General features: G+C 40.7%; 1 protein-coding gene across 1 annotated transcript in view; it reads right to left on the bottom strand.

Moving 5' to 3' along the window:
* LOC136884016 (L-lactate dehydrogenase) overlaps nucleotides 1-15796 on the bottom strand; it is a 425048-nt gene that overhangs the window by 69833 nt on the left and 339419 nt on the right. Inside the window, exon 4 of the mRNA XM_067156016.2 lies at nucleotides 7550-7723. Coding sequence (XP_067012117.1) covers nucleotides 7550-7723 — 174 coding nt within the window. The remainder of the gene's footprint in view (nucleotides 1-7549; nucleotides 7724-15796) is intronic.

Raw genomic sequence — 15796 nt, 5'->3', positions numbered from 1 at the left:
TAGATGAAAGAAACACAGCGAAACAAATAGTTGTTGAATACGAAAAGAAGTCTAGGGAAGATTTTGGTAATAACCTGGAAAGCCTAGATCAAGCAGCAGGGACACCTTTCTGGACAGTAAAAAAAAATATTAGGAAGGGAAGGAAAAAGGAAATGAACGGTGTTTTGTATAATTCAGGTGAACTCATAACAGATCCCAGGGAAACACTAGACATGTGAACGGAATATTTTGAAAATCTGCTGAACGTAAAAGGAAATCTTCCTGGTGGTGTCGCAATCAACCAAGCTCATGGGGAGGAGGAAAATGATGTTGGTGAAAATGCGCTTGAGGAAGTGGAAAGGATGGTAAATAAACTCCATTGTCATAAAGCAGCAGGAATAGATTAAATTAAATCTGAAATGGTGAAGTATAGTGGGAAGGCAGGGATGAAATGGCTTCATAGAGTAGTAAGATTAGCATGGAGTGTTGGTAAGGTACCTTCAGATGGACAAAAGCAGTAATTGCACCTATCTATAAGCAAGGGAACAGGAAGGATTGCAACAACTATCGAGGTATTTCATTGATTAGTATACCAGGAAGGGAGGGCGCGATCAGTGGTTGAGAGGAAGTTGGATGAAACCAGTGTGGTTGAATATTGACGACCGCATTGTAATCGAAACAAACTTTCAACGTATCAGGTCGTGTTACGTACATGTAGTACGTGTTGAAGAGATGTTAAGTACAGAACAAAAATGGCCAGCCGGACACCAGTGGGATCCGAACCCACAACCTCCTGATTTCGCGTCGGTTGCTCTACCAATTGAGCTATGGTGGCCTAGGCTATCTTTGTTCTGTTTGAAAGGATCTGAGCTACAGGTTTGGCACTGCTGCTAGCACACTGTAGAGTGCGTTTAAGTCGCCCGTTGTGGGGCATGTCCATGAATATTGAATATTGACGAGCGCATTGTAATCGAAACAGACTTTCAACGCATTAGGTCGTGTTACGTACATGTAGTACGTGTTGAAGATATGTTAAGTACAGAACAAAAATGGCCAGCCGGACACCAGTGGGATCCGAACCCACAACCTCCCGATTTCGCGTCGGTTGCTCTACCAATTGAGCTATGGTGGCCTAGGCCATCTTTGTTCTGTTTGAAAGGATCTGAGCTACAGTTCTGGCACTGCTGCTAGCACACACTAGAGTGCGTTTAAGTCGCCCGTTGTGGGGCATGTTTCGTAGATCTAGAGAAAGCATATGACAGGGTACCGGGGGGAAAAGATGTTCGCCATACTGAGGGACTACGGAATCAAGGGTAGATTGTTAAAATTAATCAAGAGCATTTATGTTGATAATTGGGCTTCAGTGAGAATTGATGGTAGAATGAGTTCTTGGTTCAAGGTACTTACACGGTTTAGACAAGGCTGTAACCTTTCTCCTTCGCTGTTCGTAGTTTACATGGACCATTTGCTGAAAGGTATAAAATGGCAGGGAGGGATTCTGTTACGTGGAAATGTAGTAAGCAGTCTTGGCTATGCTGGCGACTTTGTCTTAATGGCAGATTATGCCGAAAGCCTGCAGTCTAATATCTTGCAACTTGAAAACAGGTGCAATGAGTATGGTATGAAAATAAGCCTTTCGAAGACTAAATTGATGTCAGTAGGTAAGAAATTCAACAGAACTGAATGTCAGATTGGTGATACAAAGCTTGAACAGGTAGTTAATTTTAAGTATTTAGGTTGTGTATTCTCCCAGGATGGTAATATAGTAAGTGAGATTGAATCAAGGTGTAGTAAAGCTAATGCAGTGAGCTCACAGTTGCGATCAACAGTGTTTTGTAAGAAGGAAGTCAGCTCCCGGACGAAACTATCTTTACGTCGGTCTGTTTTCAGACCAACTTTGCTTTATGGGAGCGAAAGCTGCGTGGACCCAGGATATCTTATAAGTTAGAAGTAATGGACATGGAAGTAGCGAGAATGATTGCTGGTACAAACATGTGGGAACAATGGCAGGAGAATATTCGGAATTAGGAGATAAAGGCTAAGGTAGGAATGAACTCAACGGGTGAAGTTGCATGCATAAGCCGGCTTCGGTGGTGGGTTCATGTGAGGCTAATGGAAGAGGATAGGTTACCTAGGAGAATAATGGACTCTGTTATGGACGGTAAGAGAAGTAGAGGGAGAAGATAAGAGGTATAAAACTAAATGAGGCCAGAGCACTAGTTGCAAATAGAGGATTGTGGCGACGTTTAGTAAATTCACAGAGGCTCACAGGCATAACGGACTATAATCATAATGTATGTATGTATGTATGTATGTATGTATGTATGTATGTATGTATGTATGTATGTATGTATGTATGTATGTACGTATGTATGTATGTATGTATGTATGTATGTATGTATGTATGTATGTATGTATGTATGTATGTATGTATGTATGTAATATGAAACCCAAGAAAAAGTCGTATCTGTGGTAATCGATGAAATATCTCTTAAGTGTCTGTTGACCTATAGTGTTCAAAATGACTTGTTCGAAGGGTTCGTGGACATAATTTCAGAAATCTTGTCTGACTTAAATGTCACTCAAAGAGAGTTACTGTATGTAATCAGGTTATGGTCATAATGATTAAAGGTCTGTACCTCAATTTCAAGCAAATTATAGGACTATTATTTGACCAGAGATGCTATGCAAGGGCAGAAGCTTAAAGATATGTTAAATAATGCATTTGTGAAAAGTCAGGACACTGGACTAGTACCCAAGACTGTAGTTTGTGATCAAGGAACAAAAAATGTTAAAATGGGGAAAAATCTGGGGGTTAGTTCATACAAACCATATACTGAAATAAATGATGAAAAATTATACTTTCTGTGATGCCCCTCAGTTGATTAAATCACTGAGAAACAATCTAAAGAAGTATGATTTCAGTGTAGGAAGGGAAATGTCTAGCTGTTCTCATATTGAAGAACTGTATAACCTATTTGGTTACCTGTTTTGATCTTCACGTATTGGTTGAAACATACAGCTACATAGTCTGTGGCATAAGGACGGACACAGTAATTCGTTAGTGTGTGTTTGTTTACTTTTGTACCAAAGCGGTTACTTGAAGAGATGCTACTTTTATCGAAACATATTTTCCTTTCTTTATATAACAACATAACGTTTTTCTACAATAGCGATGAAGAAGCGGCATAGTATTCGACATTATTCTGCTTCGTGATTATTCATAGGAGAGTTGTGAATGAAAGCCGCTAAAAATTGCATGCATTTCATTCCGTACTTCATACTTTACTGCAACCTTTAAAGTGCTTATTTATTTTCCTAGAACATGGTGATTACTAGGGCTCGGATATTTATCACACGCCATATTTTATTTCTTTATATTATTTCCATGGAAACTACGAGTTAAGAGCGATTTTATCTACTGTGACTAAAATTATGCAATGTTCACGGCTCATATGCAGTCATATGTTGGCTCTTTTAACGTTTTTTTTATCGTTTTCCGATAATTTTTCATATTATGGTCATAATTCCCCGTGAATGTTTGTGTTTTTGTCATATTTCCATCTTTTTCTCCGTCTCAAAGAGGGATTTTTCACATCTCCTAATTGTTTTCCATAATTTCTTACAATTACCTTTTTCAGAAATATATATTTATGTGAATTGGGAGGGTAAGCTGTAGAAAGCGACAGAAAGGTGAGTCTCAATTGAACTCAAATGATCTGACGTATTTCAAATATGGCCCGATAACATCCTGTGAAGTTGAGCGGTCTTCTTCCCGTTACAAGTCAATGTTGCGTGAAACTAGAATGTCGTTAATGTATGTAGTTTGCTATTGAAAATCTTTCTGATCACCCATCAAAATGTGACATCTATTTCATTCTGTGCAGAGTCGAGAGTTACCTTAGGAAAGAGTAATTAAATTAATTCAAAGTGTAATAATAAAATTAATATTACTACTCATTTACTATTATTGAATGTCCTATATTTTAAAAGTATATTTTCAATATAATATTAATTTAAACAGCGGCAAGATTTTGAAGATTAAAAAATGTGACCAAAAATGTTCAAGTCATATTTATTGTCATTTTTTGACTTGCTCCATGGCTGGGGATGAACTTGGACTTAAGCAGCATGAGCTCAGCGACCCCGAAAACGACGGACTCGACACTATTTTCGATTATTTTTACAGTTAGGCATGACACAGCATAAGCCCAATAGCCTATATCATATCTATAAGTACGGGCCGTGAAAGTATCAATGGAAACATTTTTACAGTGAATGCCACCCCGCCCCCCTCCATTACTAGGGGTGGCTTACCCCCACAGTGCTTTTTTTCAGACAGTAAGTCGTATGTGTAGCAGAATCTCTGTTTGAGCTAGCCTACATTCATGTGCGCGCCTACTTCGAACACCAGGCCTGTATTCTACTGTACAAGCCTTGAGCTGACATCGCCATGGTTACGGCCGGTCATTTCTTCATCCGATTCCTAGAACGGGAGTAGTATGGTGCCAATATCTCCATAACGGTTAGTTTTAGGGCCCGTGGGGACTTACCGAGTTTTGTTCTTCGCGTCGTGAGGCATAAAATGAGATTGTCTCGTCCTAGTAAGACAAATTCGATATTTCGCCTACATTAGCACATGTTAATGTGCCAAAGGGCATACATCTAGGGAATCGATAGAGCTATTCAAATCTCTTGTAGACGGCGTTACTCGCATTGTCCTGAAAGGTAAGTATACAAAATTTGGTTCAGATATGTGTTACGGTATGGATTTGTATAAGGAACAGACGGACGGACGGACATACAGAGAGACAGACAGATTATATTCTTCTTTACATATAGAAGGAGATAGAATAGATATAATGATCTAAGTAAGCTAAGGGCAGCTAAGATGCCAGTGAAAAACCGAAAGAAAAAACATTTCAGAGTGAAGTGGGAACTTCGATGGCCTATATCATAAGTATTTGTGAATAGAAAGCCGATAAGTAGTTCCTAAATATAACACTGCTGTAGTTTGACACCACTGAAGTCGCAGCTGGCAGTGATTCGGAGTTAGTGATATGAACAGTACAGGACCTCCGGCTTGGAGCTGTCCCTCAAGTAATCAGTTTGTTACAGTCTGTGTGAGCGGCTCATTCTGCTTTTGAACGTCTATACCGCAAAGTCTTTTCTAATAATGTCCTAAATATATCCACTAAACTGACGGTGTACCAAGCTGTCGTTGCCTCCACTTTATTGTATGGATGTGAAACATGGACTCTATACCGCTGTGACATCAAGAAATTGGAACGTTTTCACCAGCAGAAGCTTAGGACCATTCTGAATATCATATGGAAGGATTATGTCTCCAATGTTGTAGTACTTGAAAGGGCACAGATGAACAGTATAGAAGCTTCCATCACAGGTCACCAGCTTAGATGGATTGGTCATGTCCAACGCATGGGTGACAATAGGCTACCCGACAGATACTATACAGTGAACTCAGTCCTGGCAGGAGGCCACGTGGTGCACCTCTGAAACGCTACAAGAATCAGCTCAAAAAAAACCTTGAAGAGCACAAACATTGACCTCAGTAAATGGCACACACTTGCTGAAGATCGCCCTCGCAGGTGCGCACTCACATCCACTGCTGTATTGCAGTTTGAAACTGAGCGTCGAAGACTGCAAACAGAGGCTCGTCTCAGATGAAAACTCAGACAAACTCAACCACGTCCACCCCCTTCTCTCTGGTGTGCCAAATGTAACCGCATGGTCTTGGTCTGATGAGTCATCAACGTCATTCACACAAAACGGACTGTACATGAATTGCAAGTGAAAAACATACACTCGGATACGACAGTTTGTGTATCACTCTGGTACCAACTGAAGATCCAATGACTGCTGCAAATGCAATACGATCCGCCATGCGGAGAATACGGTGGTCTTCCTTCTCCGTAGTGGCCTGTGTGCAGTGGGACCCCGGCCTTCTTGGGACGGTGTCTTCCCATGACCATTGTTACCAACACTGATGCACTGTGGATACATCCCTGCCAAGTCTTTTTCCAATATCACGGAAAGAACATCCCCCGAGTCGTAGCCCTATTACACGGCCTCGTTCAAACTCAATAAGCTGCTGGTAATATCTTCTTCGTCTCCTTAAAGGCATGTTTGACACACACCTAACCCACAACGTCAACGTCGGATGATGACTAACGCAAGTGTAGGCTACAGCGCGTATTTACAGCGAACTTGCTTTGCAAGGTCATAGTGGCGCTACTGGCACTACTCTTCGTGGACTAGCGCGCAAATTTGAACACGCATTATCTTTCAGATGTGCAAATATGAATTTCGTTTATCTTGCACAACTCTTCTTGATGATGGAATTTCATTTTCTGCCAGTGTTCAACGAAAAAAACATTCTCTCTTGAAGCTCTTGGACTTAAAACAACTTTTAGACGAGCCCTTCTGAAGATTTCCTTATTTTTCCACTGTATTGGAAGAATGTTATGCTTCGCCGCCCCCAAATGTGTGCAAATGATATTCGAAATCGATTTCGTCATAAGCAATTTTCCTGAAAAACCTACCGTAAGAGAGATACATCGAGTTTTATGTCTTAGACACCCTCTGAAGCCTCCCACCCAACTCTGAAATTTTGTAGCTAAGATAGCACTTGCCCTTATCCTGAACTTAAGCACGAAGTTTCATGAAAATCCCTCAATCCATGCTGTAACAAACAGACAGACAGATAGACAGACCAATTTCAAAATGAAATGGCTTAGGTTATTATTCGCCCTGTCTGGTATAAAATCCAAGTATCAGGTTAATATTAAAAAATGTACAGGCATAAAGACGATTTGTTATATATAGTAGAGTCATTAAGTTCGTGGACTGGTCGTCTAGCGTCGCTGTGTTGAACTACAGCGGAGAGTTTGCGGCAGAGTATGTTGAGAGTATGTTGTCGTGACAGTTTTTCGCTGGTCCCAGCAAGAGGCAGTTGCGTGCTTACAATATAAGCAGAACTAAGGTCTCTGTTTTGAACGGTACTTGAATGTCAGCGGTGGAATTTGAGAATGTCGTAGCTTGAGCAAAATTAGGAAAATCCGCTAGTGAAATGTTTGAGATGATCAAGCCGAAATCACCCGGATCACCACGACAGGAAAAAGACATGAAAATACAGGTAAAAAGACTATGTGATCCTTGAACAGTTAGCGCCAGTCCACGAACATATTGACTGTAGTATGTACATAGCTGTACACTGTGTTGCCCACACTGTAGGCGACAGACCATGAACTTATTGACTGTAGCACATACAAAGGTGTACACTGTGTTGCCTACACTGTAGGGGCCAATCCACGAACATATTGACTGCAGTACATACACAGGTGTAAACTGTGTTGCCTACACTGTAGGGGCCAGTCCACGAACATATTGACTAGTACATACACAGGTGTACACTGTGTTGCCTACACTGTAGGGGCCGGTCCGCGAACATGTTCACTGTAATACATACATAGGTGTACACTGTGTTGCCTACAGTGTAGGTGTCATCCACTAACTTATTGATCGTATTAGTATATAGTATGTCAATCACCTGGATTCGAGACTATCAGTAGTACAGTCTCCGGGCTGTACTTGATTAGCTGTGGAATGATGTTCTTGAACACGTCTGTGTTCCGTTGTACCAAGTCAAGTCGTGACTCGTCGGGCTTCTGACGAACGCCTGCCGTCACGATACATAGCTTGGACTTGGTCGTTACTGCATAATCTGTAAGCACACGTTAAAATATCAGCCTTAAAAAATGAAGTCTTTAACATTCCTTCGTTTGATCTAGAGAAGAAAAGTTAGTTGAGATTTTTTTTAAAAAAAGAGGCATGCACGCTTATAGTCTTCTGTGACTAACAATATCGTAATCTTAGGCTAGTGAACTATAATTTTGCTTGAAATGCGAACATTTTCAAACATCTCAGATGTAATGACCGAGATTCGAACCGCAGCTGCCTTGATTACGGCCAAGATAAGAGTAATCAGCGACAGGTGGTAGATGCAAAGTATCCTATAAAAGTAACATGGTCACAGGATAGGGAGGGGATAATAGCCAAGTGGCAGTCACGCAGGGGGATGTGATGAGAGCAGAGTGGCGTAGTCACATGAAGGAGGGCGTAGCAGTCGAGTGGCGTAGTCACATGAAAGAGGGCTTGGCAGTCGAGTGGCGTAGTCACATGAAAGAGGACTTGGCAGTCGAGTGGCGTAGTCACATGAAGGACGGCATGCAGTCGAGTGGCGTAGTCACATGGAGGAGAGGATGGCAGTCGAGTGGCGTAGTCACACAGAGGAGGAGATGACTATCGAGTGGCATAATCACACGATGTCGAGGAGATGATAACCGAGTGGCATAGTCACACGAGGTGGAGGGATGATAGCCGAGTGTAATAGTCAAACAAGGGGCAGATGATAGCCGAGTGACGCAGTCACATGATGAGGAAGAGATGATAGCCGAGTGTCGTAGTCACACGAGGGGGATGATAGCAGAGTGGCAGTCACACGATGAGAAACAGATTATAGTTGAGTGGCATAATTACGCGAGGAGAAGGGATGGTAGCCGAGTGGCATGGTCACAAGAGGTGGAGGGATGATAGCCGAGTGACATTGTCACAAGATGCGGAGGGATGATAGCCGAGTGACATAGTCATAGGAGGTGGAGGGATGATAGCTTAGTGACATAGTCACAAGAGTTGGAGGGATGATAGCTGAGTGGCGCAGGCACAAGAGGGGAGAAATGATAGCCGAGTGGAATAGTCACAAGAGGTTGGAGGGATGATAGCTGAGTGGTGCAGGTACAAGAGGGGGAGGGATGACAGCCTTATGGAATAGTCACAAGAGGGGGAGGGATGATAGCCGAGTGGCATAGTCACAAGAGGTCGAGGGATGATAGCAGAGTGGCGCAGGTACAAGAGGGGGAGGGATGATAGCCAAGCGGCATAGTCACAAGAGGGGGAGGGATGATAGCCGAGTGAGATAGTCATAGGAGGTGGAGGGATGATAGCTTAGTGATATAGTCACAAGAGTTTGGAGGGATGATAGCCGAGTGGAATACTCACAAGAGGGGGAGGGATGATAGCCGTATGGAATAGTCATCAAAGGTGGAGGGGTGGTAGCCGAGTGGAATAGTCACAAGAGGTGGAGGGATGATAGCCGAGTGGCATAGTCACAAGAGGCGGGATGATAGTCGAGGCCACACGAGGGGGAAGCGATAATAGCCGAATGGCATAGTCACATGATGAGGAGGAGATAATAGCCCAGCACTACGTCACACGACTGATAGGGGTTGATAGCCAAGTTCCATAGTCACTGAGTTTTCTCACTAAGACAGTCCAATTCGAATCCAGCCCGATGTACTCTTTTTTTACGTCTCACGGACACATATAGGTCTTATGGCGACGATGGGATATGGAAGGGCTAGGAGTATGAAGGAAGCTTCCGTGGCTTTAATTAAGGTACAGCTCCAGAATTTGTCTGGTGTGAAAATGGAAAACAGGGCTGCCGACACTGGGACTCAAACCCACTTATCTGCCAAATGCAAGCTAATGGCTACATAACCCAAACCGCACAGCTATTTGCTCGGTTATAGCATGATACCAATTGCTCGAACATACTTATACTGGAGATGTTCACTACGTGGGGATGCAACTTAACCAATCTTGGCAGCCTTGTCGCTGGTCGCCATAGCAACAAGACACTCAGCTGTTTTTCTGATCGAGGTGCCAGGAAAAGTCCCATCTTTTGAAACCGGCACTGTAACTCTGTGGCTGAGGCGAGCGTGCTGCCTTCGAAAATCAACCATTACATTTTCTGTTTCCTTTTGTCAGTACAATACACTAGCCTTTCCAGTGATGAAGCAAACATAGCCCTGGCAATGTGTACGCGCGCTCGAGAGCGATAATATCTTTCAATTAAAGAGAACACACCAACGTTAGCCTTAATGAAGACATTAAATTAGACAGAGGCATTGGGCAGGAGCACAATAAATATAACACTACACCTGACTTGGCGTTGCTAAGCCTGCTCTTTCTAACAGGTTCACGACGGGCCAACATCCAGCTTTACTTCTTTTATTATTCACACAGTTCCGTTCATCAAGGTCATGAAGATCTGACTAGCGGATTTCGTAGGTGGCAAATTCTTGTTGCAAGGAAACGACTACTATGGTAGTGTGTTCAAATCTTCCCCTCAGAACAATAGTTCCAGCTGCATTATGACGTGGTGGTAGTAATCGACTTCTTAACCTTTTTCACAGAGGCCACGCGCTAGTGCGAGGTTCAGTGACGTGGTCTGAGGTGGTGGTGATTATTGTTTTAAGAAGAAGTATAACTAGGCAACCATTCTCTATATAACAATAATCAGAGCGGAAAGATGGAAGGGATCCGACACTTCGAAAAATGAAGGTATCGGGCAAATAAAGACGACGACTTCGAAGGACGTGAAAATGAAAGACTCTCTAGCCCTCGGAGCCTAATAGCTTCCGGGTTAGAGGAGGTGGTGTGGTGGTGTAGTGGTGGTGAAATGTTTACAAGTTGCTTTACGTTGCACCGACACAGATAAGTCTTACGGCGACAATGGGACAGGAAAGGGCTAGGAGTGGGAAGGAAGCAGCCATGGACTTAATTAGGGTATAGCCCCAGCATTTTCCTGGTGTGAAGATGGGAAACCATGAAAAACAAACTTCAGGGTTGCTGACAGTGCGGTTCGAATGCAAGCTCACAGCTGCGCGCCCTTAACCGCACGGCCAACTCGCTCGGTGATTATTGTTTAAAAAGTAAGTACAACTAGACAACTATCCTCTAATCATAGATAAAAAATAGAAGCGACCCGACATTTCGAAAAATGAAGGTATCGGCCAAAGAAGGACAAGGGCCACAAAGACACGAAAATGAAGGACACCCTAGCCCTCGAACGCTCTAATAGCATTGGGCTCAGAAAAGAACAAGAGTTAATTAAGAGAGGTCGGATAGGACAGATGGAAGTGAGGATCCTGACACAATTTAGTGGAAGCAATGTCAGGATTCAGAGAAGCGCCCCAGGTCGCCAACCTACGCTTCCAAGTTGAGAGACCCTGGGGCCCCTTTTAGCCGCCTCTTACGACAGGCAGGGCACGCCGTGGGTGTCATTCTTCCGCCCCCACCCAAAGGGGATGGAGTGGTCTGAGAAGAGACAAGGTAAACAGTGTTTATCCAAATGATGTCTTATTAATTAATTACTATTATAATTTAAATAGCATGACAAAAATAGGAACATTTTTACCTTAAATTACTATTTCTTCGTGCTAATTTTTCCAAATACCTTGAAAAGAAATGTGGTAAACCTTACCCTATGGCAATAAAGATTTAACTCATAAGCAATTCAGGAAAGAGGAGAAACGTAATAATTATGTGTTTTTTTATTTTACATAAGGTAGAACAGAGTACATTAATTTAATTACAAACCATTATTCTCGTCATTATTCCGTATTGAAGAATAGCTAATGGTAAGAGGTAATGCTGCTGATACAATAGGACATAAGTTACATCTTGAGAATAAATTGACAACATTGTTTACTACGGACATGAGGCATTTTCTGGTTACACTAAATTGTCGTCCAACCTACCTTCTTTTAATTGGATATTTTTAGCAGCGTTTACGGCAAATTCTTCGATGTTTTTTATCACTTCACGGCATACTATGATTTTTATCCAACTTTTCAAGACGTCTTAATCTATACCCCCTCCAATTCGACTACATATTTTCATCCTTATTTTAAATTTCGGCCTCAAACATGAGCAAATACTGTATCTTTTGACCGTCTTGTTCTTGTACTGTGACGCCTTATTTTTGATATTCTGTTTTCCAAATGTAATATATATTGTTCAAGCTTTTTATCAAAAAGATCCATTTCAGTGTCAGGCATAGATTTTTTTTAATGTGTGACAATTACTTTTAGACGAACGTTTCAATTTTTCAAAGTGATTTTAGCATAAGTTCTGTTTTATTCAATATTTTTGTACTGTAAACATTTTGCATCCACAGTATTAACACTTGTAAATATTCTTCAATACGTTTTATGTAAAAAATTATTATGACTCCTTAGACCATGTATGTTTTAAGATTGATTGAGGCTGATGATGCCCAATAAACTGTGGGCGAAACATGTACCCTTCAAATTTCTGGTAATTTCCATGTGTATATAACCACACAATAGTGGAATAAATTGTATTGAATAGGTGGTATTAAAATTACTCCTTGTATAAACTTTGTGACATTAATTTAAGGTAACAAATACTTTTTGCATCAATTATATTTCACGTCTAAAAATGATAAAGAATGGAGTTAGTATGATTTAGTAGCAGACTCTTACAAATACAAGTAAGTTATATCATAAAAACCTGTTGGGAAATAAGGAATGTGATATAAATTGCGTTTGTTATTTATACTTATTTAGACATGATCATTGCCTATTTGTTACATGCTGTAATCCACAGTACTTGTCTCTGTCCGTCTGTACCATCTGGTTTATCATTAACAAAACAATACTTGCTTCTCACTTCATAAAATATCTTTGGAACTCTGTTCAGATAATGCAACTTATATACTGAGACGTACTGTTTTTCTACTCATAGTCACTTCCATACTGTGATTCATTACCACCACCATCATTAGCTGATTAAAACTATCCTCCACCACAATAACAGGCAGTTACCTACACATGGCAGATGCCGCCCACCCTCATCGGAGGGTCTGCCTTACAAGGGCTGCATCCGGCTAGAAATAGCCACACGAAATCATAATTATTATTATTAGCTGGTTTTAATTTTAGTGATTTTTAGAACTTTCTATCCTCTTTTGTAATATACCCCATGAGTTTGTTAATACCATCAAGTTTCGCTGATTTAATAGGCAGAGAATCACCATACATGCCCCTGTCTGGAAAATATATACGTTTATTGTTTGGTTTCTCAGTCATAACGGCGATGAAAAAACACACATGGTTGAAGACACTTGCCTAGACATCATTTGTATGTCTTTTGCCGTACTTTATTACTTTGTACTACAAAATACTGAATTTCTCCTTTCCTTGCAACAAGAAATCCTGAAGTCCCTATTTAATCCATCTATTTCCTGTGAATATGAACTTCCTATCTCTAGTCTTTTCAAGGTGTTCTGGTTTTTATAAACATGAGTGTATTAAAATATGCAGGGACAAATAAATTTGTTTACGTAATATACTTGATTTATGACCTCTGAACTGTGTTAAATCCTCCGAAGGAAGGATGGGCCGCTGTGTATGTTCTGTGACCTTAATCTTGATCTTGAGCATCTATCTATCTATCTATCTATCTATCTATCTATCTATCTATCTATCTATCTATCTATCTATTTATTTATTTATTTATTTATTTACGTCGCACCGACACCCTTATGGCGATGATGGGAAAGGAAAGGCCTATGAGTAGGAAGGAAGCGGCCGTGGCCTTAATTAAGGTACAGCCCCACCATATGCCTGTGTGAAAATGGGAAACCACGGAAAACCATCTTCAAGGTTTCCGACAGTGGGGTTAACCATTTCCAACAGATAAATATCTCAGTATATCAAAAATTATGCATTAATCCAGTACCAGTTTGTTTTATTACAACATAACCCCATGTACACACGAACAACAAAACATGAAAACGTCAATGCATGGATCAAACATGGACGATCTGCGTTGTGACGAATTAAAAAAAATTTATAATTGTATGCCCAACCCTTGTCCCATTTCTCTACGGGGCCGGAGATGAAGTGAGACGAATCTTCGTAGCGAGGTTTCTCGACGGGATGCCCTTCCTGACGTCAACCTCATCAGATGAAATGATAACGTGATATATGATAGTAGGAAGGGAGATGTGAAACTTGGTACCGGCACATAGCCTGCTCTTGTGGAATTGCACCAAGGGGTCTGCTCAAGGCTTTACGTCTCCATCCGACGGACGAACCACCATCAACAGTCCCATATACCCTTGGAACTGAATCCAATGTTTTTGCACGCAATCAAGTAATTAGAAATTGTATACCACCACCTCTCGTACTCCGGCGGCCAACATTCTGATGGTGAAAATTGTTTCGACCAACGGGACTCGAACCGATGGATGTCAGATCATATGGACTTAACGACCATGGCCACCAGGTGGGTCCAAAATTATTTAAAATCAAATTCATTTAATATAAGTTAATTCACCATAATATGAAATAAAATATTTTACGCAACAGCCACTAATGTGATAAGCTGAGCCAGGAGTTTGATAACATAAAAATGTTTTTAAAATGATCTATAAAATTACGACAAAAATACTGTAAAATGATCCTAAGTCATAAATTTTAAATGATTTACTATTACGAGTTGGTATAGGCTATATTTATCTTATAGACATTATAATAAGTTTTTGGGCTTTTGCCACGTCAAGAAAACAAGGTGAAATTCTTTACGTTTCGCAGAGAACTTTGCTCGGCATCTTGAGAAGAACATCTCGACTGTTCACGAGGAAGAATTCTCCTGGAATGTGTGGACATTTCCAAGAAATAAGTGGTGAACAAAGTTTCTTTAATCCCCAGATTGACAAAGCGTTGTGAAGATTCTCAGGTCTTCGTATTCATCTTCACTTAAAGTTGAGATAATACCCTATACCACACGCGTAAATGCTTTAACATCCACAAACATGTAAGAAAATGACTGAAAAAGTACAATATAGTGTAATAAGTTCCGTTGTATGAAATAAATAAATATGAAAAAAATTACCAAATGCTGACGTATAATTTTAGAAAATGATCTAATAATACAAAATGGCAAAAATACCAAGAAAATTACCTCACATGTTAGCATTTCTCCAGTGTGGGAACTATGATTAGGATTTCTGTACAAGTTAGCAATGTCTGTTGTGAGCCAAGTAAAAGATGACATATCATCAAAATCCTAGCCTTGGTGATAAGTTTATGTTAGTCGTTTCTAAATTCTTCTCACTGGCTGTTGCGTAAATGACTACTAATAGCATCTCTCTGTCTTCAGTCTTACCAACGATCCATTTGAACACAAATTCATTGCATGAAATCGTATGTGGACAGATGTTCAACCAAAATAGTTTTTTGTACTTTCATATATTGAAGTAATAGCATGACGAATATAAGTTCGTGCTACTGATGATGATGACGATGTACGGATTTTGTAACACAGAAGTACTCTTGAATGGAGCTGGACAATGGTAACGCGATTAAGAGCAGATGCCCGTTGGTAGTTCTTTGTGCGCGGTGGGGGACCAGACAGACGACATCCAATTAAATGGCTCGCTGAACAGAGAAATACAATTTCCCTTTTTCTCTTCCTCATTTTTTCTTTCTTTCATTCTTTCCTTTCTTGAAGTTCTTCGTGAGCCAACCTTTAAGCTGGAGCGGCGGATGAACGTGGACACGCCAAATGTTTCTTTCACTCAATTTAACACGCTGAGGACAGACAAGGATCGTGGTTTCTTTCACTTGATGTTAGTGCAGTTGGTGGAGCTTTGTGTATATTGTTATTCACAAAGTGCTCTGTCAAAAGATGTCGACCATGGAGTTGATCTTCATCTATATGTGCCAAAAATTATTGTTATTTGCAATGTTCATCGTAGTACAGCCCGAAGATTGGTCAGCATTGATGAAGGCTTGGCTTATGCCGAAAATTTGGTCTTAATGACGGACCATAGTGAAAACTTGTCATCTAATATCTTAAAACATCCAAGGAAATGCAGCAACTATGACATTAAATAATAATAATAATAATAATAATAATAATAATA

The sequence above is a fragment of the Anabrus simplex genome, chromosome 12 (assembly GCF_040414725.1).
Source record: "Anabrus simplex isolate iqAnaSimp1 chromosome 12, ASM4041472v1, whole genome shotgun sequence".
NCBI classification, from domain to species: domain Eukaryota; kingdom Metazoa; phylum Arthropoda; class Insecta; order Orthoptera; family Tettigoniidae; genus Anabrus; species Anabrus simplex.
The sequence above is the reverse complement of the archived record's forward strand: the minus strand, read 5'-3'. Positions and strand labels throughout refer to the sequence as shown.